Source organism: Brachyistius frenatus, unplaced genomic scaffold (genome assembly GCF_029030835.1).
Source record: "Brachyistius frenatus isolate BFR_SWC_R1_liver_20210118 unplaced genomic scaffold, ASM2903083v1 Contig_39, whole genome shotgun sequence".
Classification (NCBI taxonomy): Eukaryota; Metazoa; Chordata; class Actinopteri; family Embiotocidae; genus Brachyistius; species Brachyistius frenatus.
The window spans coordinates 3,321,332-3,348,876 of NW_027210638.1; the positions used below are offsets into that span (position 1 = coordinate 3,321,332).

Consider the following 27,545-nt stretch of genomic DNA (forward strand, 5'->3'; position numbering starts at 1 on the left):
CGAAGTTCACCAGAGTTATGTTCCACCACTTTTTACCATCAGTGAGGAAATAAAATATTCCCAGTTATCGTCATCTGGTTGAAATTAATTTACATTCATTTATATTTACATTTTTAAGTGCATGAAGATCTGATAATTTCTAAAGTATATGACATGCAAGAGAGCCAATAAAACATAAATGGAAGGGTCAATTTTCCATACACTTCAGGTGTATTCATTGATGGTATGGATATCAACTCAAAGCCAATTTTTGAGCCGCTATTGTGTGCCCTGTTAAAGTTACTATATTATGCTTCAATACAGTCAGCATTTCCTGTATCCATTTCAAATTAAAAGCCTTCAAAGCATTTCAGTAGATAGGAACCCTTCATATCTTTACAAGACTTTTATTGTGAAACATTTGAAGAAACATATTCTGACTCAAAATCGGACAGACACACTTTCGATGACAAATTCAGAACCACCATTGAAAATAGCTGGATTATATAGTTGAGCTTGAGTGTCACGTGCCCTAAAGTACTACCAACAACACACCCCTATAAGGCTACACTATATGCCTTTGATGCTTCCAAGGCTATTATACATCTCTAGATAAACAACAGCTACATTTGTGAAATGTAAAAAGTACATTTGACTGCAACAAAACACTAATAAACTTGCTGTCTATGGCACTTTTTTTTTTTTTTTTATAGATTCTCTCCATAGTGTACGTGTTTACATATTGTAATATTGTGTGAGTTGTTACAGTGAAGTATGCAGTACAAACAACATCTCAACATTCATCTCCTATTGTGGTGGCTTTCTATTTTTTCTTGTCGTGGCATTGCTATGGTCTGTAGGCACAGGGTCAAGACCATGGCTTCAATGTAGGAGAATGTAGTTACACATGGCTGAACATGTGACACGCTAGAGTGGATGATCACTCACTGACCATTACAGTGAGGATTTACCCAATTGGCCACATGCAGGTGTATCTACTCACATGCACTTAATGCGTGTTCAAGCGTTAAGCCTCTACCACTGTATTTGTCACAAATTAATGTTATATAATTGAGTAGTGAGGTGCAACATCGCAGCTCACCTCTTACATGGATTAAGTTAAGCTAATTATTATCATAAAAATATACTGTTTGGCCCAAAACAGATATTTAGACTTTATAGCAGATGTTTCCCCATGACAACATTTTTTTTTTTTAAATGGATTTGTTTGTACACTGGTGGCGGAGCATGCAGGGCTAAAATTTAATTTCTTACCTTAAATCATTTGCTATCGTATCTGTTTTTTGTAGTAAATCATGTGCATCAAGCACCAAGCTATTTTAAGCTTTTCCACACCATCCTCCTGGATAATTTGAAACATCTCCATGGCTAAAACATTCCTGTTTTAGCCATGGAGATGTTTCAAACTATCCAGTATATGAGATTTTACACTTTGAGGATATGTAGGATCATACATAGTTCATACCAATCACTCATTCGATCATTATCTGCCTCTCTTTTTTAACATCTTCATCATCTGTCTGCTCCTCTTCATCCAAGTAGTTGGGGATTAGAGCTGCATGACCCTCCTTCTTCCTTCCAACAGACAGCCGCAGTAGTTTTTCATTTATAATGTACGGAATGCATTTTTAAATACTATATGATGTAATACAGCAGCAGTTAGCGTCAACTGGCAGCAGTCACATATCAAGATGGCTTAGACATAAGTGAGCTTATCCGTAAGAGTTAGAGAGCCTTCCGGTGGCTCACATTTGCCCACATCCTGCTTCACCTAACATGACATGCTGCCTTAAGTTCTGTCCATGCGTTATAATCTGCTTGATGGGTGCTTCAATGATCATAAATAATAGATGCTGGTTAAAATGACTCTCTGGTTACTCATTATCTCTACTAGCACATGTATTTATCATAAATCAATAATACCTGGGCTCAACAAGCCAACACAACTGTAAAACTGACATCGGTATCCTAATATATCAATTAACAAGGTTATCCTTGACATAAGCCCATTTGACACAGCACCAACTTTTATATCTGCAGAGAGTAGTGTGGAACTATTATGTTAGAAATAAATCTGTATATGTTATAACTCTTGTTGAAGTCTTTTAACGTCAAATCCCCAAAAGTTGCTATGACCTAGAAGACCGACAGTCTACTTTCTGAAAATCAATTTTAATCACATTTCCATTTTGTATTTTCTATTATCTAATTCTTTTCAAAGGTTGTTGTGATTTTGCTGTCAAAACAAGTCCTTTGATAAACTGACAGGCAGACATGCAAACGCACAGTTGCACACTCAGTAATTGCACTATATGCTTTCTGGTATTTAAAGGCATTTTTCACTATCCTGCTCTTTTCCTCTGCATCCCCAGTTCACTAACTCTGTTTGTTTGTTTGTCTCCTTTCTACTGCACTGAAGCTTTTTCTTTTGCTTTCATGCCTTGAATGTTATATCCAGTCTGGCTCTGCATTGCAGTTCAAAGACACGACGGGGGAGAAAGGGAGATTCATTCCTTGCCCACATTGAAACCTCTTGGACACTTTTAGGGAAGACCCATGTTTACAGTGCTGCCAAGGAACAACAGCACAACAGTGAAAACCTGGCGATTCAGTGCGTGTGCGTGTGCGTGTGCGTGTGCATGTGCGCGCGTGTGCGTGTGTGTGTTCAGTTCAGTTCAGTTGAGTTGAGTTGCGGGTCCACCTGAGTGCAAAGGTTTTCTTTTTCAACATCCTCCATACAAACAGTTCCAGTTACACCTTAAAAACTGTAAATCTGGTTTTATGAACACTATTGTATTCCAGTCGGACATACCAAATGTGCATGTGTATAAAGCTATTGTCTCTTTTGACATTGAGAAATAAGGAAATTAATAATTTAGTCCAGAGAAAGCAGTCAACAACCAAAATTATGTACTGCTGCTGCAAAGGGGTTGATGGTGTTGAAATAATGCAAGTCAATACCACAATCCTCCTTATCAACAGTCATACAGTACATGTGGAGGTCAAATAGACAGGTTTCTACCCTCGGCTACAGTCCGAATGATCGGTTATAGAAGGGAATATTGTTCACATCATCCACCACATTTTTTTTATCAGTTTATTTGAGAATCTTTTCAATTTGCAGGAAAGACCGATTAATGCCCAAAATTGAAAATTGAAATTAAAATTATATACTGTACTAGCTAGCAAAGGTCGTCCTGCCTTCTTCACTGCTCCCAATTGCATTTGATGTTTTCGTTCTGTACTCCTCATCATGTGTTGAAGAGTGGACTGACATTCCGTTTGTTTTGACTCAAATTCACAAAGTATTAATCTTGAAATGAAAAACAATTTGGTTTGTGCTTTTTGTTCCAGATATTAGAAAATCTTTCACCAATGTGTATGAAATTGATCATATATGTCAAACTAATGCCACATTCCCAGGTTTCGTGTTAACAACATGGCCTAATCAAATCAATCAGATGAAAAGATGAGTCTGAGATGGAGGACATTTGCTTTTTGAACAATTTCTGCTCAACATGTGTTAGTCACTGCCATTAAAAGAAAAACATAGTATAGTTATACCTCTTAGCTCTTGGGTAATTTGTAAGCCAATAAAAACAGATATGAACCAACCTTTACTTTTAATTCATGAGCAAATGGAATTTGATTTGCACTGACTCTTTTTAAAAAAATTTTTTTTTTTACTGTCTTTACTTATAGCATTTACTGTATTGGTTTGAACTTCAGGTAGAAAAATGCAGGTGTCTTCAGGAGTATACATTTAAGTTTGATCATGACTTCACACATACGATTGTGCCTGTAAATCAAACCTTCTTGTTTGACTAGTGCAAGTCACTTGACAGTTCAAGTGCCAGGAGTGACAGATGGAGGGGTCTGGTGATTGTCTTGAAAAGAGTGGCTCCAAAGTAGGCCGTGTAAACTGAGACTTCAAAGCTGTTATGGTGCCAGCGGTGATCAATGAGGCAGGATCATCACACAACTGCCAAGTGACCAAACTACGCAGTGTCACAGAAAGTCGTGCTGGAAGTTTACCCGGAAAACAAACAAATCCAGCTTGTCTTCTATTTCAGTTGATACACGTGTTGTTGTCTGAAGTGTGGGGAAATAAGCAAACTGGTGCAAATGCCATGTATACTACACCTTAAACAATGTAACTATACTGACACAACACAAAAGCATGATAGGATAGGGCTCTTTCATTTTAACCAAATCAGTTAGAAAAGTAAAATTTGATGCCAATGTAAGCCTTGTACTATTGCATGTTTTTCATTTTCAACTGTTGCAGCCACTAGAAATTATGCTACTCTATATTGAATAAATATACACCTAATCAATAATTACATTAATGCAGGGATATTCAGTTTCTTTCTCAAAATTATTAGACCATGGTGTTTGGTAATTAATAAGAATAATTGATACATTTCAATCAGATTAATCAGTTGTGTCTGCTCAAAAACAAATCATTATTTGTTTTCAAATTAGAGTGAATGCAATTATAGTGTTAGTTAATGCAGTGGTTGTGTTTCCAGTAGGTTGATGGAGTCTCTGCCTAAAGACCCTACAATTCCTGCCGATTTGAGTTTGTCACCAAAGTCACCGAACTCTGTTCTCTCATAGGAATTATAAAGGTGCACGTCATTCTCCGCTATGAGACCCAATAAACACACAGTGAGGGGGATGTCAGTAATGTCTTATCAGGCTTGAAAAGTAGATTGAAAAGTTTTTTGCGCTGGATGAGTTTACACCTTCTATTGTGCACTACATCATCACACCACATATGATCGAAATAACGTAGCCACATGCAAATTACAATACCTTTTATTAGTGGGTGTTGATTGAGCCAAAACAAATCTGTAAAAAATGTTGAATTAATCAAGTACAGTTTTGCAATTTGACTACCTCATCTTTATTTTAAAATTGCCGATGAGCTTGTCATGAATATGGTAATTACAGTCATTAGTTTTATTATTAAGCACCAAAGTAGTCCTTCTATGAAATGGTAATTAGGGTCATGCCCTTAAAGAAAAGTTTTCCTATTATTCTATTATTGATTATCAAAACAATGTCAGCACAGTACAAAGCAGTGGTGGGAAAAGAGAGGTGATGCAGTGGAAAGGTGAACAGCATGGTGTGAAGTGTCAGGGTCAAATTCTTCGTCAGTTGTGGTTTTTATGTGGATTCAAGCAAACTTGGCTGACATACAAATGGACAAGGAGAGACGTCAAACACATTTTAACATGGACAAACAATGTACACACCCTCAAAGACTGACAATTACATCAATGTAATTCTTGTGTTGCCACCTTCAGAACTAAAATAAAGGTTATTCTGCACAGCAGAGCGACTGCAAATGTGGCTTATAAAACACATGCAAAGTGAGTCTTCACTTTCCCAGTTTGAGACGTTTCAATTTATTGTTTTACATTTTTTTATGATTCATTTGCATTGAAATATTGAAGAGTATCCAAAGCTTATACTGGGATAGATGGAAATACATTTAAAAAAGAATAAATAAACAACAAATACATAAGTAAATAACAACGGAATGTCTCCAATAGACATAACAATCAGGTTTTGGCCGCAAAACCCTTTTCTTTGTTAAACCTTTTTTTTATTTTTTTTTATGTCCCTAGCTGATAAATAATGAACAATACCTAACTCTCTGTCTGTGTATCTGGGTTTTATTAAAAGCTGTTTGAGAAGTCCCCTCGACTCATGTCAGCCTGACACACCGGCTCACATCATAGCTGGCGCCCAAAAAAAATATGTTCCTGCATGTTGATTCTACTATCAACAAAGACGTATGCAGACATGACTGAAGCATTCAATTCGATTTGACTGAATAGTCAATTCGCTTTATCTCCAACCGTACCAGATGATGTGAAAGCTTTTGTCACTGCAAGTGTACATGAAAAACCTAGGAGCGCCAAATTATGACTTTAACAGAAATGAAAATGTTTGAAGGAAACATGTCTCTAAAATTATTTTTGCCTGCTCATCACAATTAAGTAGTTTATCAGTGTCAAAAAAAAAGGCTGTAGACAAAAGTAGAAGTAGAGCAGCAAAAGTTTATGGCATCATGGACTTTTTATTTATTTATTTATTTCAATATTATGGGGAAACTTGATTTGTTCTGATTCCTATACGATGTGTGCGGTCTCCACTGTACACAGTAAATAGTGTTCCTTCTGCTCAGTGTTATAACAGTTCCCAGACTCAGACAAATCCTCGAGGCAATAAATTTTGTTCTGTCTCTGCTGGTTTTCTATCTCTGCTTTCTCTCCAAAGTGGCACACTGTTATTTTTTCTTTGTATGTATCAGTTTTTATCTTCTACAATTACTTCTGTAATTACTAGCTCTGACTGTTATTCTTTTTTATCACACAAGGTTAATAATAAATATGGACATTTTGTCATGAGTGAACTTATTTTATTCGATATTATCATGGCTTAGGTTTTTGAAGGGTTGACTGTTTGTAGATGGCAATATCTCCCCGTTTCGACAAGTCGGTCCCAAGTGGCCTTCTTAATCCAAAACCTTCAGTCTCCAACCCTCTGTCGTCTCTCAGTGTAATGAAAAAGACAAGCTATCTCAAAGTGAAGATGCAGCTTTTCAAAGCTATATTTGATGTTAGTTTTGTTGCACTGGCAGAAAAATAGCTTCCCAGTTCTTGTGTCCCCCAGGTTTTTAAGTAGATAGTGACAATATATGTAAAAACTGCCTAGCAGAGAGTTGGACTTTATGCTTAAACACAGATTATATTTTTATGCATCATTCTTAAAACTGATGTTTTGGTGGATTGACTTTCCATCTAAGAAGTGGGAAATAATCATCATTGTCAATGTAAACATTGCATTATTAGATACAGTGGTTGTCAAAAGGCAAACCATAAGATTTATTATTAAAACGGCACAGGTTTCAGGAGTATGGATGGAAAATATGTGGCCTAAAGAATTAAACTATTGAATACCAAATCCCTTTTTATCGTAAAAACTGAAGTTGTTTAGGTAATAACAATGTAGAATTTGTTTAAGTTATGTAGCTGATATGGTCAAATTTATGCTGCATCCACATCAGCTCAGATAGAGGCCTCCCAATAGAACGATGAAGAATCAGTGTTAATGGCTTACAGTGAACTGCACAGCTTCTTGACAGGCTGCAGGGAAATCAATTTTAGTAGTGCCTGGATTTGATGGCCTCATACAGCCAGACTGCAACTCACAAGCTCAGTTTTTATTAAGAGATCTAACAGTCCAATCTGATACTTAGCTACCTATCAATAAATGTTTAGACGATAACATCTCACTGGCTCCAGGAACTCTCAATATTATCATCTACCACTAGCTGAAGGAGGAAACTGTCTGTCATCTTTTTAATCAATAGGATTGATCATATCAAGTGTAATGGCTGATATAATTTAATGATATTATGGATACCATGTTCAATATGATAATCTCATCTTGTTCTTTTAACATTATCCCTATAAGATTGTGAAGAGCGGTAATAGGGGCAGCTGTCCTAATCTGCATGCTAATATGCAATATCAACTGTTTATTTGCTGCTTAAGGAGACATAGTTTTGAACCCACTAAAAAAACAAAACAAAAAACTCGAACATCGAATACACTCGAACGTCAATTTTAGAAATTCTAGGAATTCTCAAAAATAATAATATTTCTGATTCAGGTTCATGTTCTGCAAAGCTGTTGGTTGAGCTCAGTGTATTTCTTTGACACCACTGAACACTATGCAGCAGAGTAAGACAGTAGACTATGGTACAATCAAATACAGCCTTTCCTTTGCTGCTTTACTTGGAAATTATCTCAGGCTTAGTAGGCGTTACCTTGATAACCTAACTAAAGTATATTTATTCATGTTCTTGCACATATATGCTATAATGTTTTTCATCAGGCTAAGATTTTTAAATGAATGGACGGGATATTTGCATGTCGTTATTAATTGTGTTGTACTTCTGTGAGACGATCTGATTTATCAACAGATGTGTGAGTGTCAGAAACATAGTGATGTTGAATAGGATGGAGTTGAGGCTCCGAGTCGATATTGCAGGCAACAGTGATTGATTTATTACTTGTGGGTTTTGCGCTCTCTCTCTCTCTCTCTCTCTCTCTCTCTCTCTCTCTCTCTCTCTCTCTCTCTCTCTCTCTCTCCTCTCTCCCTCTCTCTGTCGCTCTCTCTCTCTCTCTGCCATCTGTAGTTTAGGCTCCACAATGTGGTAACTGGAGGGAAGTGCTGTGCCTTGCCACCATAATCCTGACCTTTTACACTCTGGAAATACTGGTAGCCTAACGCAATGTAGTGATTTAAGTGTTAACTTGTGTTGACGTTATATACCGAGTGTGTGAAGTTCAGTTAACAGTTAACCAACCTGTATCTCAATAATTTATAGAAAAGAGGAGCACCACTGAGGTTATGTCTCAGAGACAGATTTCAGTCTATGTATTGCATTGTGTATACAGTGGTTTATTAGAGCACGGAAGTCAATAGAGTGGGTTCTATCTTTTACATTTTGCCCACAGACATCCATACCTTTGAACTCTTGCATTTAAGACTGAAGACAGAGCTACTGCTGCTATTGGTGTACCAGTTACATATTGCCTTGCTTAATTCTGAGAGAATAAATAATGCACTCTCACATATAATACAAATTCATATTGCTGAAAAATGGGTGTCAGCAGAGTAAGAGCTTTTGATTATATCATAGTTTGTTTACTTCACTATGGTAACTAAAACTGGTTCTCAGGGTGACCTTTTGTAAAAAGTAAAGGATAATGGTAAAATGTTATCATACCTATGTGAATTGCTTATTATAATAAAAGGCCTTGCCTCTACCACAGGCATGACATTGGAAGTTCAATACATATACAGTATCTCTGATCCAACAGGTCCTTCGATATATATTATTCTAACACATTTTTCACCAACTAAATGTTAGAATTATGCAAATAAGTAAAATAGCACTCCCAATCTCTTAGTTTTACTTAACTGAAGTGCATTGCATGGTATGTAAAAAAAAAAAAAGACTCATGCTTAACCCTCTTCTCTCTTTTCCTCTTATCTCTGCAGAAATGTATGAAATTCAATGTGGATGCTCCAATCTGGCTGTCGAAGCAGCGAATCCTGTGTACTCTCAACCAGAGCCTGAAGGATGTTCTCAACTATGGCCTATTCCAGCCGGCTTACAACGGCAAGGCTGGCAAATTTCTGGATGAGGAGAGACAGCTAAGGGAATACCCCTTCCCATCCATTGCTCCTGTACCTTACCTGGAGGTAAGTGTGGATCATGTGTCTGTATGTGGCTTTAAGGAGTGGGAGCAGAATAGAGCAGTGGGTGGGTGGTACATGCCCCCACACCATATGTAATGTCTTTCTATGTATTTTATTGTCCTCCAAATATATATTTTTGTCTTTGGCGAAATCAATTCTGCTGTTCTGCAATTTCTACAATTCTAAATTGATTCAGATTCCAAAACTTACATTTTTCTGTCATAGATAGCGGGCAGACACAGCTCTGTACAGTGTAATGTGTGCACACACACTAAAGATATAATCTTTAAAAAAAAAAAAGGCAAGTATTTGGTTGGATTTTAGATCTGTTGTCGTAATAGTTAACTTTGCACTCTTACATGCTAATACATTACTTATGTAGTGCATCAATTTTGAAAGGGGTAGTGCTGTAACAAACTACTGTAAATGCATCACCTGCCAACATATCAGCCAGCTTTGATTATTTTACCCAGAAATTAGCGTGTTTTTGTGCCCTCTGTTTAACACACACAATAAACATACTGGTGGCCAACAGCAGTATGGTGCTACACATTTGTGCAGTGTTCAGCAATAGCTGCAGCTTCCCTGGCCATCGCAGTTTGAAAATACTTTAAATCGGTGGTCTCTCCCGCTCCGCTACGAAGCCAAGATGGTGGCCATTTAGGATGAAAAATCTCCATTATTTCATATTAGGATGTGGCTAAGTTCTAATTCTGTGGGTCTTTTTTTTAATCTTTTTTTTCTCAACAAAAACGTAATATAGAAGTACTAACAAAATAATAAATAAATAAGCAGCACAAATAACAGAAATACACCACACAAACATACGGCACATATACGTGTCACAAATACGGCAGACATTCGGCAGTGGCACCTCTCTAACAAGAGAGAACAAAAACATAGACCCAATTCCAATCCGGCCCCAACACACTCCCACTCTGTGATCGAGTGTCACTCGGTGTGGAGTAACACTCGTGGCCGTGGAGGGTGTCTTCATTAAGGTGGAGTGTCTGAAAACCACGACAATCTGTGGGACACCCTCACCTCCCTTCAGCGGAAACTACGACAGTACTAAATGCAAGTGGATGCAGGGGGAGATGTGGCAAAAGATGAGAAACCTAAATTATTGTTTTAGCCGTCATCAATCTCATTAGATTCTTATCTTTGTTTTTTCCCACAGTTCCTACAATTGTAACAACACAGCTAGTAAAGTCAAATAATCAACACATGTACCGTTTTCTCAGGTACAACAGCATGTTTATTTCAAAATGCAAACTTCTAATCCTGTAATATGTCCACAAAAACAGTTGATCAAATATTTGCTTGATGAGAGGTAACTTACAGTACTTCTCCATTAGAAATAACGTCATGGAACTAACAGTAGGTGTGTGGCGTTTCATGCCGGTCTCCACAGCTGTGCGGCACTTCTCAGGGAGTGAGGTTCGTAAGCCTGCATCGATGCAGACTCAGTGTTGGTGGCCTTTGTGACTCACTACCATTTCAGGCCAGTTGGTTTGGAACAACGATTAATGTGGCAGAATCTTCCGCGCCAGCGCGCAAACGGAGTGAGTGTGTCGGGGCCGGTTTGGAATTGGGCCATACATTGACAACACTGCCCTGCATAATGCTACACAGTACTTGTGCTAAGCATTAAACTCAGAGGCTGTTTCATTTAAAACAAGAATCAAAATGTGTCCACTAGGCAAACTATATTAGCCAAGTTGAATACAAAACATTAAAAATCATTAAACAGTTTCCTACCTAATCCACCGGCCATGAGCAATGGCGGCACACGTGCTACATTCACATTCCACTAGCAACTGCGGTCCTAAACCAACAATTACACAAAATGTAGATTTGGATAAGTGCGTTATACACATATGAACCAACATATTGCGGTATTTCACTAAATAATCACTCATTAACATAGGATTATTCATAAATTTCCTCCCCATTGACAAGAGCAGCCACTACTAGCCAAAGAGCGACTTAGGTTGTACTTCCTGTATTTTCCCAGCGTCCTTTGCCATCTCAGTGCGCACAATGCTCTAAGAAGCGGTAAAGGTACACCCTCTGCTGTCCAAAGTTAATATCTACATTAGCACTGCTACAACGGGAAATTTCATTTACTGGGGTTTATTTCCTGCACATACAGTATGTTTAAACTTTGGATTTTACCACCGAGTTACACATACTCAAATTGTGGACTGTTTTGGATGCACCAACCGGGTACTTGCAGTGCTCCTCGTGTTTCCATGCTTGATGGTCTGAATGCACTTGTGCACTCAAAACAATGAGTGTTTGTACTTAAGTGCGTAATTTAGAACATAGCACAAGAGTACTCTCAGCAAAAGATGAACACTAGACGTTAGCACTCGCAAATTAGTCGACCAACCAATGCATACTGCACCACTTAGTGAACCTTCCAGGCTCCTGTGATCAGGTGAAGAAAATAACTGAGTCCATGTCCTGTTTAAATCTTAAAGATTTGTTGCAGTACACAGTTATGGATAACGGTGGGTTTCCTTGTTTTCTTGAATTACAGTAAAGAGGGCATTCTCACTTCTGGAGATATTGTAGAAACATTAGTAGATCGTAACATAGAAGTAAGTACCACAATGGTTTTTGAGGGAGGGTCCTCGCTGCTTCGCAAAGTTCGTAATCCAGCCTTGGAGAGAGAGAAAGTAGGAGAATATTGAAATAAATGTCTCTAAATCGGGTCAAAATACTATGCAATAATATGGTAAGGGTATACAGCCCTATAGTATTAAATGTAACCATTTCAAAGTGATCTGTAAGGGCAACTGTAATGGTCTTTGAGGTTATTTTCTTTATACTGTAGAGTAAACAGACGGTTACTCATTTGTCAATCATATGAGAAGTTAATGTGATTCAAGAGTGTCTGTTGTAGTCTTTTTGACATCATGTTTGTGTGTGTGTGTATGCTTCACAGGCTCAGACAGCATTTGGGTGTGTGTATCATTCTCAGTCAAATGTATGTTTTTCCTGTCATGATGTGTCAGTCAAACCCTAGTAGCAATAATGCTGCGCTCAATGACAGTGTGTCGTCTGCAGCAGCTGTCATCTTTCAGAGATAATTGTAGAGCTTGTCCATCATATTTTTTGATCTGAGAGAATTGCAGGCGTATAAAGATGTGTCGCTTTACAGATGGAGGTTTTCAAACTGGTCATTTTGTAGTCAGTAATTTTGTGATTTTACAAGAGATGGAGAAGGTAATAAAGATTTGCTAAAGAGTAAAACCTTTTTTTTAAAGTTTTAAATATTCTGGGCTGCAAATAAATCCTGATAGGGTCTACTGTCTGTGCTGAAGGATTCATATCAGTGGAATACTGGTTTTAAAAAGGCGTTGCTGCAAAGTCGTAAACATCAGAAGCATGGGTGACATGCAATTTACAGCTTTCATGTAATGTAATGCCAGCAGAATAGCACTTAAACAAGATACTTGTACTATTAAAACAACACTTAAAATATAAACATTCTGTTGCTATAAAGATTTTATTGTTTATTATCTCACAAGTCTTGCTCAGTCTGAACTATGGTGCATTTCATCTGTCTCATCTTTCCCTTTGAGTCTATGGTTGTATTCTCTCAAAAGCTTACAATAGGTGTGGACAATCAGTTTGTGTTTTTGTGTGTGCGCACAAGTGTCTGCTACTCGTCTGCAGGAGCACTGTGTGTCACTGATTGATCCACTTATTCCCAGAGGCCAGTGGTGTGTAGAGATGATTGACGGGTTTGGATTAGCACCTCAAAATCCACTGCTCTGCTGTGGATTTACCTTGTTGGTGAACAGCGCACATCATTCGGAAGCAGACACACTGACACACACACACACACACACACACACACACACACACACACACACACACACACACACACACACACACACACACACACACACACACACACACACACACACACACACACACACACACACACACACACACAGATGGCCCTGAAATACATTGTGAGTCCTGTGCAGTGAAAGTTACAGAAGTTTTAAAGCTGTTACTGCCTGTCATTGTTGAGGGAAACCTGTCTGCTAAACATACAGTTTGCAACAGACCCATTGAGGGTTCTTGCTTTTGACAAGTTGGCAAATAATAATAGACGTCCAGATCTTCATGCTCCACTATCACAAACCTCAAAGAATTATATTACAGTAGTGAAAGAACAAGTGCTTTTTGGTCTTTTGTGTTTTTTCCACAGTCCTTTAGAAACCCTGTTTGGGCCAGTCTGATGGGTACAGTGCAATATTAACAAGCATTTGAAAAATACTGCTCTGATTATTATACAAAAAGTAGTACATTTGTTGTATCTTGGAAATATTTTGTTCCAGAAACACAAAAATATGTCTCAATGTGCAGAGTCATTTGCCATAAAAAAAAAATATTGCCAAACCATGACACCATGACCAAACATTCAAGTCCAGATTGCAGTGTAAACATAGTCAAAGTCACGTGATTTAGAAACCCTGATATTAGCACAAAGTAGATGTATTGTTTTCAGTGCTCATTGGAGTTCCGCCAATGCAAATACATGATTCCATACACAATTCATAGTCACTGCTTTTTGTTGCCAAAAGAATGTAGTGATCAAAGAGGCAGGCAGTTTTCTTCACACGACAGTACGTGCAGGTTGCTCGTTGTAGTGAGAGAACACTTAGGTTTTTCTTTGCATCTTTGAAACAGCCCATTCCCGGTTTGCATTGCTCACATTACTAATTGATAGGACTGATGTTGCAATTTTCAGCTTCACAGTGTCACAACTTTATATTGGCTAATTTCTTGAGTCGTTGACTTTTGGTAATATAGGCAGAGTTTTTGCCACCAAAGGAGATAAAGCATGAACTTGTTTCTACCTTCCCTTCCCTTTTATTTTTTTCTCATTTGCAAGGATTGAAGAAATCCAATCAATGTCTGTCCATCAGAGTTTAATGTCAGTGTCTGTTTTGTTTATCCTCTATTAACTTTTTAAAATGAGAAATTAATATTTCCAGTTGTAGACACCTTTTTTTTTTTTAAGTGGGGACAAATTAATTCACTTGTTTTTTAATCAATCAAACTTTTATTCCGTGCTACCCCTGAGCATTATTTAGTTGAAATATGAAATCTTTGTTTATTGTATTTTAATGCACATACATACAAGGAACACTAGGTTTCAAGCAAGATATAACATTTGGAAAAAAATGACAAGTAGGAGCTCTGAGAAAAGATGACAGCCGTAAAAATGGAGATGTTTGGTCCCTTAATGACACTGAACGTTTATTAAATGAGTCAAAATCTCAGTCTCTGTCTTTCCTTTTCTCTCTCATAAGACAAGCTAATATGAAATGAAGGATTTTACACAGTTGGTTCTCAGAGTTGATGTTGCGTGACAGATTTATTTGGAATGGTTTTAATTCATGCTTTTATTATATATTTTTGTTGAGCAGTAAAGACAAACAAAAAGAAGAGGTAAAAAAAACAATTGCCTCTTATTGCTTTTCTTCTTTTTTTTTTTTTTTCAGTTTCGCTATAAAAGACGTGTCTACACTCAGACCTACCTGGATGAAAAGCAGTTGTCTAAGCTTCACACCAAGGTAAGACCAAACAACTGTATACTCGATCATTCTGACATCTAAAGAGCTTTTGGTTTGTGGAACCTTATGAAATACATAAAAACTTTGCTCACTCATATCTCTGATTGCATGATGTAAGGTGCTCAGTCACCACGAGACTTTTCAACATCTTCAATACTCCTTAGTATAGATTCCTAAAGTCTGGAGGAATGAACACCATTTGTTGAAAAGATATTCCCTTATTTGTTGTTTTGATGCTGATGGTTTTGGTGCACAGTGTCGTATGTCATATTATGATTCGTGTGTATATGTTTGGGATAAGATTTGGGCTAAGTTTTGATGATGATGGAAGCCACAGCATGTGCCTGACATCATTGTTGTTCAATAATCCCTCATGCTTGGTCCAACTCATATTTTCAGGTTTTTGCTTGTTTTCCCCTATCTGTACAGCTTAGTGATGTCACAGAGCTGGTAATTTGGTACTAAGTTGGTGTCACAATTCTGAAAAGGTGATGGTACTTGTTTAAGTATATATATTGACAAGATGATGTCAAAATGTTCATATTCTCTGTAGTGTTACCATTATTGTTTGTTAATTGCAACAGCTTCTTTTGTTGTTGCAGTACTCTTCACACAACAACCATTAATGCTGATGCAGGAAGCTCATAAAGTTAGACGACTACAATTATTACAATTCAGTCAGTATCGAGTTTGGTAAAGAGAATCTTGAAATTCCAATGGTATTAGTACTGAATACCACATGTCTGGTATTGTGACATCTTTAGTACACATGGTGTAAAATATTGTGTCTCTACAAGTCAAATACCAAATCAAGTGCAAATAGATTTACGTTTTTTCAGGTGTGTTGACTTTGAACTTCGATATAACTCGGGGTATTTGCTCACTATTATTTTGTAATAGCAGCCAAGTATTTGCAACCGAAAGGGTTTGGCTAAGTTTTGTCCTCTAATTTTTGAGATGCTTGACAAGAGGCCCTCAGTAAAAGCTCTGCTCTGTGTTTGTTGGTTCATTCATGTGTAATTGAAGTACTCTCTTTAGGCCATGCAGAACACTAAGAGCCTTGAATAAGGACAATGTGTGCTCATATACAAGGCAGTGTGATACATGTCATGTTTTTGTCAACATGAACCAGGTCTGTTTTGTAAGAAATGAGCAGATGGACATGTTTACTGGGAAAATTAGACATAATGGATGTTTAGGCGCAAGACAAATCAAACCTCAAATGTTTAATATTTGAAATGTATATATTACTCTTCTCAAGTCTGTGTCAAAGTCATTTGCGAGAATATCTACAACAGATGTTTGTTTATTACAGGTGAGGTATGAACAGACCACAAAGGGCAAAGCAGGTTCAGTAAACTCAGTCTTTACTTGGTGGATCAGAAGGTTTATAGATGGAAACAAAGAGGCTGTCCAAACTGGAAAACAGAGCAAAAGGGCTAATGTCGGCAAACAGTGGGGATGTGATCACAAATGCAGCTAAAGATAGGCAGAATGGGATAAAGGCTGGCATGCTAAGTCTCGTGAGTAACCCAGACAATCTAGCATGGTGTGAATATTGACTGGACGCTGTATATACAATGCTGTTGAAGTAATGGGGAACAGGTGTGCAGGCAGGTAACCAGCTGAAGCAGGAACTCAGTGGGGACAACTGGTGGACAGGTGCAGAATGGCAGATCTGATATAACAGGAGATGTTAGTAACTTGATAATAGCACGCCCCGATTGTGTGTTTTAGTGTGTGTGTGTGTGTGTGTGTGTGTGTGTGTGTGTGTGTGTGTGTGTGTGTGTGTGTGTGTGTGTGTGTGTGTGTGTGTGTGTGTGTGTGTGTGTGTGTGTGTGTGTGTGTGTGTGTGTGTGTGTGAACAGATAGCAGAGAGAATTTAATGCATTTGCATCAAACCCCATCACACGGCAGGAGATTTACACTGGAGAGAATTAATAGTGAGTGCTACTGTGTTTGTGTGTTTTTGTGTTAGAGAGAGGGTTTTTAGTGGGGAGTTGCTTTTGGTTAGAAATTGACACCGTTTTGATGATTTGTGACCCAGTTTTTTTCAGTCTTGTTACTGTCAAATGCCAAATTTAAGTATGCTTCATTGAAAAAAATTGCATCTTAGTTATTCAGCATATGCTGTTTTAAAAAAAATATTTTATATTATTATATTATGGCTCATATTATATTATGGCTCACATAATAATCTAATACAAAAAATACCATAGAGTAAAATGATAAAGTAAGCCAGTATTACGTGTTATGTGTGACTAATGTTCTTAGATATGCTTTTCTTACAATTAATAGACTAATACTTGTAGTTTAACGGCTTACTGCTGATTTAGCTCTGTAGTGAGCTTTATTTATATCCCATGAGAAAATGTTATTATATTGTTAATCCTTACAATCATAGCTTCAGGAACTTAACTAAGAGCCTCATAAATATTAGGCCGTTCAAAACTATTGATTAGAAAACAGTTGTGTCTTTCTTTTTTGTTTAAATGTTACTTAAAGGATTTTAGATGTTACACAATTTGTGACTGCGATTCTGGAGGAAGACTGTTGATATTTGAACTCGACAGCCAAACAGACATACTGTTCCCTTCAGTGCTCCTTCAGCAGCTCGGCACCCCAAATATATGATGTGCATTGCCACGTTGATGTTGGTGCCTCTTTATCATAGTAGAAGCAAAAAAAACATTATTACATAAAATGTCATCAAACAAACAACAAGCAAGTACAACACAGCATCCAAAACACAATGGAGTAAAGGCTAATGAGCACAAACGCCCTCTGTTGCTCACATGGTGGAATAGTGTTGCGCGGCTCAATCTGAACCACTTTGTTTGTTTTCCATTTACAGAGTCAGCGCTTTGTACAAACCACCCAATTTTTTAGCTCACACACAGAACAGATGACTAGAAGAATGTGAGGAAATATTCACCGAATTTGGCAAAAAGTTTTTCTGTTTACAGATATAAAGCTATTCTCTACACAGTAAATGAATTGATCATGCGGCCACATTGTCTTTGCAGAAATTTTGCATGCAGTTTTCTGTTGTTTCCAATTCCTTGTTAGAGACTTTGAAACATTTAGTTAAACAATTGGAAAGTAGAGACCAAAATGTAACCTGTCCAGATTTATCCTGAGGTTCGGAAAATGCGTTGCCACGTCTTGGATTTTTTTTTAACACACAATTGGTCCAAAAACATTAGAAAACGTATGAAAAAAATATAGCGTTGGGTCACTGTAAATTATTGCTTAGATAGAGGAGGAACTTTGAGTTTATTTGTGTTTTTTTTGTTGCTATTTTGCTCCACTGCTGTATATTCCAGGACAGCAAGTGTTCTCTGCTGTGTAGGCTACTTCTGTTGAGAGCGTCAGACAGAAAGAGAGAATGATAAACAGTGAATGAGATGTAGATGTAGAAAAAGCAGTGAGAAGGATCAGTCATTCTCTAAAATATTTCTCTTGTCTAACCAGTCTGGTGTGAGCTGCATCCGTCTACTTCTGTGCTACACTGCTATCACAAAGTATGAGTGAGTGGTACTCAACCGGCGTACTCAACCAAGATCGGTTTCTGCCAGCGGCAATTTTGGTGGTAATGCCACAAAATAAATCATCTATAAAAATTGAATTTGTTGTGATTGGTCTGCCTTACAGGTCAGTCGAACTGGTCAAATTCTCAAATCGAGAAAAAGAGTGTGTCTCTCCCTGACACCAACAGAGTCACACTAAGTAGAAACCTGAATGTGTGAATGAGCTGTGACAGCCACTGTGTTGTTTGAGCTACATATTTTTAAGCAATGACTAATCCAAGACAGCTGCCTTATTGAAGAGAATGAGGGTGCTAATTTGGCTGTTCCACTGTTACTAATCTGCATCTCACACAGACATAGACACACCAGTTGTTATAGTGCTTAAAGGGTCAAATATCAATCACAATGCTTGCATATATAAAATGCTGCTGTTTACAGTAGGTGTGCATGCAAAATGTTTTGTTTAAATTTACATTATGAATTACTGGAAAAGTCTAATTTCAATTGGCAACGGCATCCACTGCTTCCTAGATGAACGTAACGAAGGAAGAATGCAGCTCCGCTTTTGGTACTTATTGATTCAGTGGTCATGTCCAAGTGAGGGAGCAGCTGGTTCTATCTTCATCATGTTTTCTCAAGGAGAACACATTTGCTTAATATTTGTAGATGTATCACAATTGTCAATAATTTAATAGTTATTGTTAAAGACTTTTCGCATGTCTTTGTGGAGGCAGTAGAAATAGAAAAAAAAAAAATCAAATATTCTCCTTTGCTTGCATTAGTGAAAATTTGCTTTAAGCTAGGCATATTATGATGTAATGGAGCATTGACGTTTATTTCCTTCTTTTTTTTTTCTAAGTGGCAAATTTGCTTTTGCTGCGTAATGACTTTATGATAAGAGTGCAATCCTGTTATGGGTGACTCGTGCAGCCGTGGCAGTTGTAATGCTTGGCATTCATTGTGCAGCAAGCTGCCCTGAAAAACAGGGGTCGGGCATTAGCCTACTTTGCTAGCATGGAGTTCAGTAGCCGTGGGCTAAAGTTTAGAATTAGGCCATAGTTGATAGAATTTTCCCCATTCATTTTTCTCTTTGCCTGAATGAACCAGACCTCATCACCCTTTAACCGTCCTGGTTAATCACGCTTGGTGGCTTCGTGGAAAAATTGCACAGTATAGTTTTACAAAAAAAGAGTGCATGTGTGTGGATGTTTGGTGTAAAATACAGGTCTGGAGAATGCAGTATGTAAGATCTTCCAGCAATTAAAGAACATAACTTTTTTTATAATCAGTCTTTTGAACAACTTATTCAAACTGACTCTGTGTGTTTAACATTTAAAACTTTATTTTCCCCTTCGGTAAAGAGAGATCAAACTATGTATTCACATTCTTCGTATTTCAATGTAACATCTGTATGTATATATTCCACGCCACACACGACTGTATAATATCCACATTCCAGCATAAGAATGACAACTTCACCCACTTCTTGCAGTCTATGTATAAGGAACAGTTAATGCTTTAGCTTGCCACAGGGATTTATCATTGATAATTTATGTGATTTTGTGAGACACTCGTGTCTCAATCTGTCTAATATGTATTGGACCATTTATATATTTATAGCAAATAAAAGATTAATAAACATTGGACATTTAAACTCAGATATTGGATGGATAGATCGATGGAAAGAGAGATTGGTGTGCTGTATATAGGGATTATGAATGAAAGCCCTGGGCATCGTGGCCATAGAGATGACTGGGAAGAGTAGGGGTTACAGGAAGCTAGAGGCCAAATGGTATTATAGAGCATTTAGTAACGCACTATTTGATAATGTGGTCATGGACCCTACACAGCACAATGCCAGAGCTAGGGCATTTATTATGTACTATTGTCATACATGCATTGTGAAATCACACGCAATATCAAAGCATAAAATGTGCTTTCTTTTGGGATAAAAATTATTATATTTTTTCAGTGTGATTCACAAGCTAAACAATTATGCCACATGATTTTAGTGTACAAGCGTGGGAAATCATAGTTCACAAAAAGCCCTCCCATAAAACGCATAGCAGAGTGATGCCATTCCTCCTACACTGAAGCTTTGTATTGTTATTAGCAGCTTATCGTATTTATGAATTAGAGTTCTTGCATTATTTTCAATTCATAATGAACATTACAGAGAATATAGCTTATTGTAGGTGTGATATTGTTATGAGATGCAAGATCCCACAGAGCATTAGTACCGTATAGATGCAGCTTTTTTTTGCAATTGCAGCCAATATGAAATTTTGGAATGTGGAATTTTCACACACACCTAAACTCATGCAAACACACACACACACACAGCTGCATGGCACAGGATGAGAGGGTATTTCCAATAGGGAATCCCTCACACATAAAACTATTCTTATTGATAATCCCCTAAAAGGAAAAGAAATGTCATGCTTTGAAGAAAGTCGAGACATATCTGGAAAGAAAACAAGACACAAGCACACAAACAAGTACAGATATGGAACTTGGGATTTTTACAAATATTTTCCCAGTTGTAGAGAGTTTAGCTGAAAATGGTTATGCTGTTTCTTTTTAAGATCCGTTTTTGATGTGTGACAATGTACCACACGTGCATACACACAAGACTGTATACGTGTGAGATTATGTAAATGTGGTTATTTATACAGTTTGTTGATTTAAAAAACACCATATTATCAGGAACACACAAAGTCACTACTGTCATATAACACCGGGGTTAGCACATTTCTGCAAAAAAGGAGATCACACCAGCTCCCGACAATATTTCTATGCCCACTCTTCTGATCCCCGTCTGTGTATCCGTTCACTTTGGATAAATCCAGATCTCCCCTCGATTCCACACCCTACTCACCCTCCCTCTGTTTTTTCTCATTCGGTTTTCCCTCCCTCTGTCTTACACTTTCTCTCCTCTCTCTATTTCCCTCCCTCTTCTCTAGCTCTCCCTGTCCCCACTCCCTCTGTTCTCTCCAGCATCCTGCAAAATCACCCCTTACCATCTCTCCGTCCATCTGTGCACTCACAGGAGTAACTGTGTCTGTCCTGGTTCTGGTGAGTGTTTGTGTGAGTGACCATGTGAGTCTGCATGTGCTACTTTGACAAGACAAAGGGGTAGTGAGGAGAAGGAGGAAGAGGAAGGGGGTGCTGGATATGGCCATGTGGAGGATGTTTTGGCATTCGAACTGTAGCTGACCTACGGGACTGCTTGTGTGACGGGGGAGTGTGTCCATGTGTGTGTGAGATGGGATCTGTTCTGGGCAGAAGACAACCAGCTGACAAAAAGAAGAGAAGAACTAAACAAGCCAGGAAGGCCAGGCTCAATAGTAAGGTACCCCAGTTGCTCTCATCATCTCTTTAATTTAACTTTGCCATTACCTCTGTTGTAAATACGTCTTTTTTTGTCTGTTTTTAACACCTTTCATCTCCAGTTATTCACAAACACTCCCCAACCCATCCGTGACTACCTGTCTATGCTCTCCCTCTTTCTCTGTAGCTTTCGTTCTGTTGTTATGCTCTGCTGCATGTTGGCTGTGTGAGGAGCTGGTGCAGTCTTGTCTGAAACCCTGACAGAATGCTAATGTTTTTCTCTGCACTGTTTCAGGTGCTCACTGTGGACTTGGATCTGTGTGTGTGTGTGTGTGTGTGTGTGTGTGTGTGTGTGTGTGTGTGTGTGTGTGTGTGTGTGTGTGTGTGTGTGTGTGTGTGTGTGTGTGTGTGTGTGTGTGTGAGAGAGAGAGAGAAAGAGACAGACATTCCTGTATGCAACTGTGTGTATGTGCACCTGTGGGTGAAAATGTATTTTGCGTGCACATGTGTGGATGAAAATGTATTCCGCATCCACGCGACATGCGCGCGTCAGGATCGGCCAGTGCATCGCCCAAGGACAAAATTTGCTTTATTGTCTTTATTGTTCGCTGTCATAATGCTCTGCTTGTGTCACATTGCTATCTTAACTTAAAGGATACTTAATGGATGGAGATGGCCTCACTGTGTATATGTTTCTGTCTGAGAGAAGACAAAGCTGCATGGTGCTGAAAAGATAGTACAATAGTTGTGCACAGTGGGTAAACTTGTTAAGCTAAGTAATTGCCACACACTGGATATATTTTCTGTGAACCTTCGCTGAGAGTCTCTGAGCTGTCTGTCTCAGTCAGTGAGAATTCAGCAGGTGGCAGCTGTCAGCAAGGTGCCCTGCGGGCAGCCTGACTTGAGCTACACCACATCTGGGCAGCCTGATTTACGCTACAAAATCTCCCACACAAATGTTTCTTCCACCTAGCCATTAGTTCAGTTATTGATTCAGTACGTGCAGAATTTACTAGCTAGAAAAAAACATTATTTAGAGCTTGACACAATGTCCTTTCTGTTGTTTGGTGACTTTGTTTTCCAAATGCTTACAAATTCATCAAGTGTAAAAAAAAAAAAAAAGGCCATTTAAACTACACACTGCACGATAGTGTAATTTGTTTTATTTTGTTTTTGCCCTGGCTTGTAGCGAGACGGTCTTATTTGACGTTTGACATTGATACTTAATTACGCTCCATACGCTGGAATTCTGTTCCCTCCCAAATGTGTTTGTGTCATCTGTGTCCTCCTGTCTTTCTAGTATATGTTTACGTTTTGCTTTGAGAAATTGCAGCACTGTACTCTCTTTTTCACCACCAGAGTATCTCACCCACTGTCTTAATTTTTTCACTTTAATTGAGTGGGGTGTGTACGTAAGTGTGTGTAAGAGAGAGAGAGAGAGAGAGAGAGAGACAGTGATGAGACAGATTAGAAACAATAAATTGATTCTGTTTTGCTCAGTATGCTCTGAAACCAGGCCATGTAGAAACTATAGCCCCAGGCTGTTCATAATATACCGCAGTAAGCTCTACAGTATGTGGGTCTCTGCTTGTAGGTACTGCTAATGCTAATCTATGGACACTATTGTTGTTTTTGTATGTCATATCAGGGCAGTTGTCCAAAGCACCTGTTTACTTTTAAACCAGTTAACTTTGTACTGACGGATGGAGACTGTTGTCTGAATATTGTCACATGAAAATGGGTCTGGAAGAATTTACATCACTCATGTAGAAAAAGGTTGAGTGACACCTGGCAATGACACAAGCAGAAGTTAACTTCAATCCAACAATTTCCCAGTTTGGTGTCCACCACTCTCTCTTTGACGTCCACATGATGCAGTCACCTTTAAATACCCCACTCTTTGTATTATGGCTCAAGCTGAACAGACATATATATGATGATGAAAATCAAGCACAGCACAGCACAGCTACATGTGTACACTGTTAAAAATGAAAAATGTCCCATTCACGGATCTATTAAGCCAAAGAAATGATCATTTAACTCGCATAAAGCAACACATACTCAGTAAAAAATGCCACTTCATGTGTCTGACCTCAATGGGAATATTTTAGACATTACTCATCACTGCTAATATTTCTGACATAAAGAGGAAGTAGTATGCCTTATTATATATTATGTTGTTACACCTTATTGCCCAAGTTGATCTCCCAATGAGAAAAATAACACATTGTACATCCCACCAAATGGAGACTCATAATTCTAGGTCAGGCCGTATGAATAGATGACTGTAAAATACGATGCCAGAGGCGTAAAGTACAGTAGAGTCCTAATAATCATGTGGTTGAATAAATTCACTACCCACATATTCCCTGTCTCAGCCTGGAGCTCGCTGACTGCCCTCTTCTATCCTCTCAATGTAGCCCGTAGGCCTATTTGTAGGTTCAAATGTAGGGGAGAATCTTTTTTGATATAGTTTTAGCTGTATTTTGACGAAGGTTGTACTTTGCTGAGCTCCAGTTTACCTCTGGTCTGATTAGTGGTGTTTCATCCAGAGGCTCTGTCCCCCTGCTGCCTGCCTGCCCATGTCCTGGTGTCAGTTAGAAACCACATGACTGGACCTGATTCAGCTCTTTCTTTCTTTATACTCTTTGATTCTGATGACAGCATGCATTCCCCTCATCCTCCCTGACCCCACCTGCTTACAAAAACAAACACACAAAATGAAAGTCATGCATATAAACAACAATAGAAACCTGCCGTCATATTTCATGTAACAGAATTTATGTACTGTAATTAAGAGGGCATATTGACTCTTAGTTATTACATAACCAATAATCTCTCAGACACCCACTGTACACATACGTGTACAGTGTGTCTGTGAAAAATGTAGTTTTTATCTACACATCAGCTTGTGATCATCAAGTTTCAATGGATTTGAAATAGTTATTTGGTAGAAAAATACATGATAACATGCAACGAAATGTCTCAAACCACTCCTGTAGCATAATCAGCTTCTCCGTCATTCATCAGCGTGCTCATTTAGTTGCAAATTGTTATATTAGTGCCAAAATGTGGCGAGATGTATCCCTCCATCTCAGTCTTTGAAATTGTCCACATTACAACCAGGTGCACTCCATTATTTGCGCATTTGCGTGACTGGTTGTAATTGTAATCTAATGTAGCTGTCATGAATGTAGCCACATTAAAAACCTGAGAGTTTCATTTTTAAATATAGACTTTAAATGAAGTATTAATGTACAATTCTTATGAATGAGCTGCCTTTCATATAGACTGGGCCTCTGTATGTGTCTACATGCAGTCATAAACAAAGGTCTACACACATATTTTGGTGAGACAATGCTGGACAAAGCTGTGCTGTCAGTGTGGCCTGGAGGGTGGGTGGAATTGGTTGCAATTGAGCGTACAGCAGAATGTATTGGGGGGGGGGGGTCGTTGGTCCCATACAATAAGCCTGTGCTCTGCAAGTTTGTGAGTGTGTTGTTGAGTGGGAAAGAGGCTGTGGCTTTACCCTGCTTTGTTCTAGCCTTTAGCCAACCCTCTCAGAAAGCTCCCACCGTCCCACCGGCCCAAACTGTACTTCATCGAGAGGAATACTAGATATTATAACGGGCTGAAACATATTATTTTAGTGCTTCTGAAAAGGATTACTCTGGAGGCACCATGCTGTTACGTTCAGAGAGAGCTTCCAGGAGCCGGGCCACAGAGGTTAGACTCAACACACTGCTGCTAAAATGACTCATGATATCAGTAGTAAATAAAGGTTAGTGTCACAGTTGGGCTGTGCAGGCACCCATCTCGCATTGTGCAACATGCACAGTGATTTGTAGTGTAATGCTTTGTTTTTCTGTCAGTTTTAAATTTTATGGACTTTTCACTTTAGAAGTTTTAGCCAGGCATGCACTTTAAATTAAATTGGACAGTAAGTCATGTGTTACTTTACAAAGAATGTTGTTTAAAAAAAATATCTATTTGGATATGTATGTGTCTTTTGTTTGTTAGTCACTAGAGCATTTTTGCTGTGTTACTATATGTTTCATGATTTTGCATATTTTAGTGTGAAGAATTGCATCACAATATTTTGTTTCATTGTGTCTCATTTTATATGGTTTCAAAAGTAGCGATAGGTCACATAATAGGGTAACCATATTGGTATGTGCATGCTGTGTCAGCAGGTGGCTTGAGTCCAGATAAAAGCTCGGTTGAAAATGCAGAGAGGATTTTTTTCATATCTGTCTTTGTCTCTATTCCTTATTGTCCTGCTTTCTCAAACCCTTCAAAAAACATTAATAAAAACATCAGGAACCCCCTACATAGACTAGACAGACAAACACAAATCTCAGCCAAAGGAGTCTAAAATACTAACTGTCTAAAAGGCCGCAGGGACACTGCCCAGAGGCAGATATTTAGAGCGGGTATTAAGAACAGGATGATAATGACTCATGTCTCGTGAACTAAGCAAGCTGAGAGAAGAGATTGGGCTTTTGCTAAACCTTCACTTGTGAGGTGTAAAAGTGAATTGCGTGTTATGCAGAAACATCTACAGTGAATGATGTGCTGGATGCTGTTGTTATAGTAACAGCACCCCATCACTGTCTTTGAGAGTGGGCTTTTTACTGCACTCATACATCATGAATAAAATGTGTTTAGTGTGCTAAATTATGAATCAGCAAGTGTTATTTTATGTGCGCGATTGTGCGTGCATGTGTGTGTTCGTATGGGTTTGAATGTATCCAGTACATTTCATCTTTAAGCCCTCAGTGTTTTTTTTGTAGTGTTAGTCTCCCCCTTAGCTTAAGAGTGTATTAAATTACTCAGCGATTTATTTTGCTGCTATACAGTAAAGGTTGAAGATTCCCCTCACAGAAAATCCTATTCCTCGGGATCAAATCCACAGTCTGTCATACTGTATATTGGTCTTTTTGTAGCTGAGAGCATTACACTTTAAGCCTGTTAGGTATGGATATTGGAGATTACTGAAGCTTTCGCTCACTCAGACAAACATAGTGTGGGCTGAGGCCCAAACAGACATAGACAGAGGCAGAAGTAAAGTATTTGTAGACACGCACAGATAAAACACACGAACAATCACCAATCTGCACAAAAAGGCATTAAGCAGTACGCAGCAGCTCTGCGTCTCTAGAGAGTTTAAACACCCACATTAAAAACCAAGAAAGTTAATTAATATGTTCTTTTAATGGGCGGTTTTGCTAAATCCACCAGCCAGATAAAATATTAAACATATTTCAAAACAGTCAATATGGAAACAAGTATCATTATTTTAAAGGAGTACGCCACTGAAAAACCTTTGTTCTGAGTTTGAAACGGTCATCCGCTGAAGGCTTAAAAAGTGTCTTTGAAAAGGTCAGGCCAGCCCTTGTGGAGGATTTACACTTTCTTCACATAGTGGTTTAGATTGAATGCAAAACAATAAGTCATAAAATGTTCTTCGAAACTTTTCAAACCACTCTTATGGCATTTCTTTGTTGCCCATCCATGTACGCAGATGTTAGTCATTATTGTGCCAAATATGTCAAAACATGACCAAGTACACAGCTTCAGTTTGTTGCGCGTGCTGTTACTGTAGCTGCTTACATGTATCGCTCAAAACTGACATAAGAAAATATAGGTAAACATATGGGTAACAGGTAAACATAATATCTTTATTTATTTTACTGTAGGTCTGGCCAATACATTAATAATATATCAATATAATAAGGCTGTTGTACTGGATTGTACAGGTGATCCTAATTTTGTGAACCCTTAATAGCACCGC

At 38.3% G+C, this 27,545-nt stretch overlaps 1 protein-coding gene across 1 annotated transcript in view; it reads left to right on the top strand.

Annotated features, from left to right (window-relative positions):
- The window catches only part of LOC138622796 (SH3 and multiple ankyrin repeat domains protein 3-like), a gene marked incomplete at its 3' end in the record, with an annotated part of 136,071 nt that overhangs the window by 22,658 nt on the left and 85,868 nt on the right, over positions 1-27,545 (top strand). The window contains exons 2-3 of the mRNA XM_069701848.1: positions 9,088-9,291; positions 14,820-14,891. Coding sequence (XP_069557949.1) covers positions 9,088-9,291; positions 14,820-14,891 — 276 coding nt within the window. The remainder of the gene's footprint in view (positions 1-9,087; positions 9,292-14,819; positions 14,892-27,545) is intronic.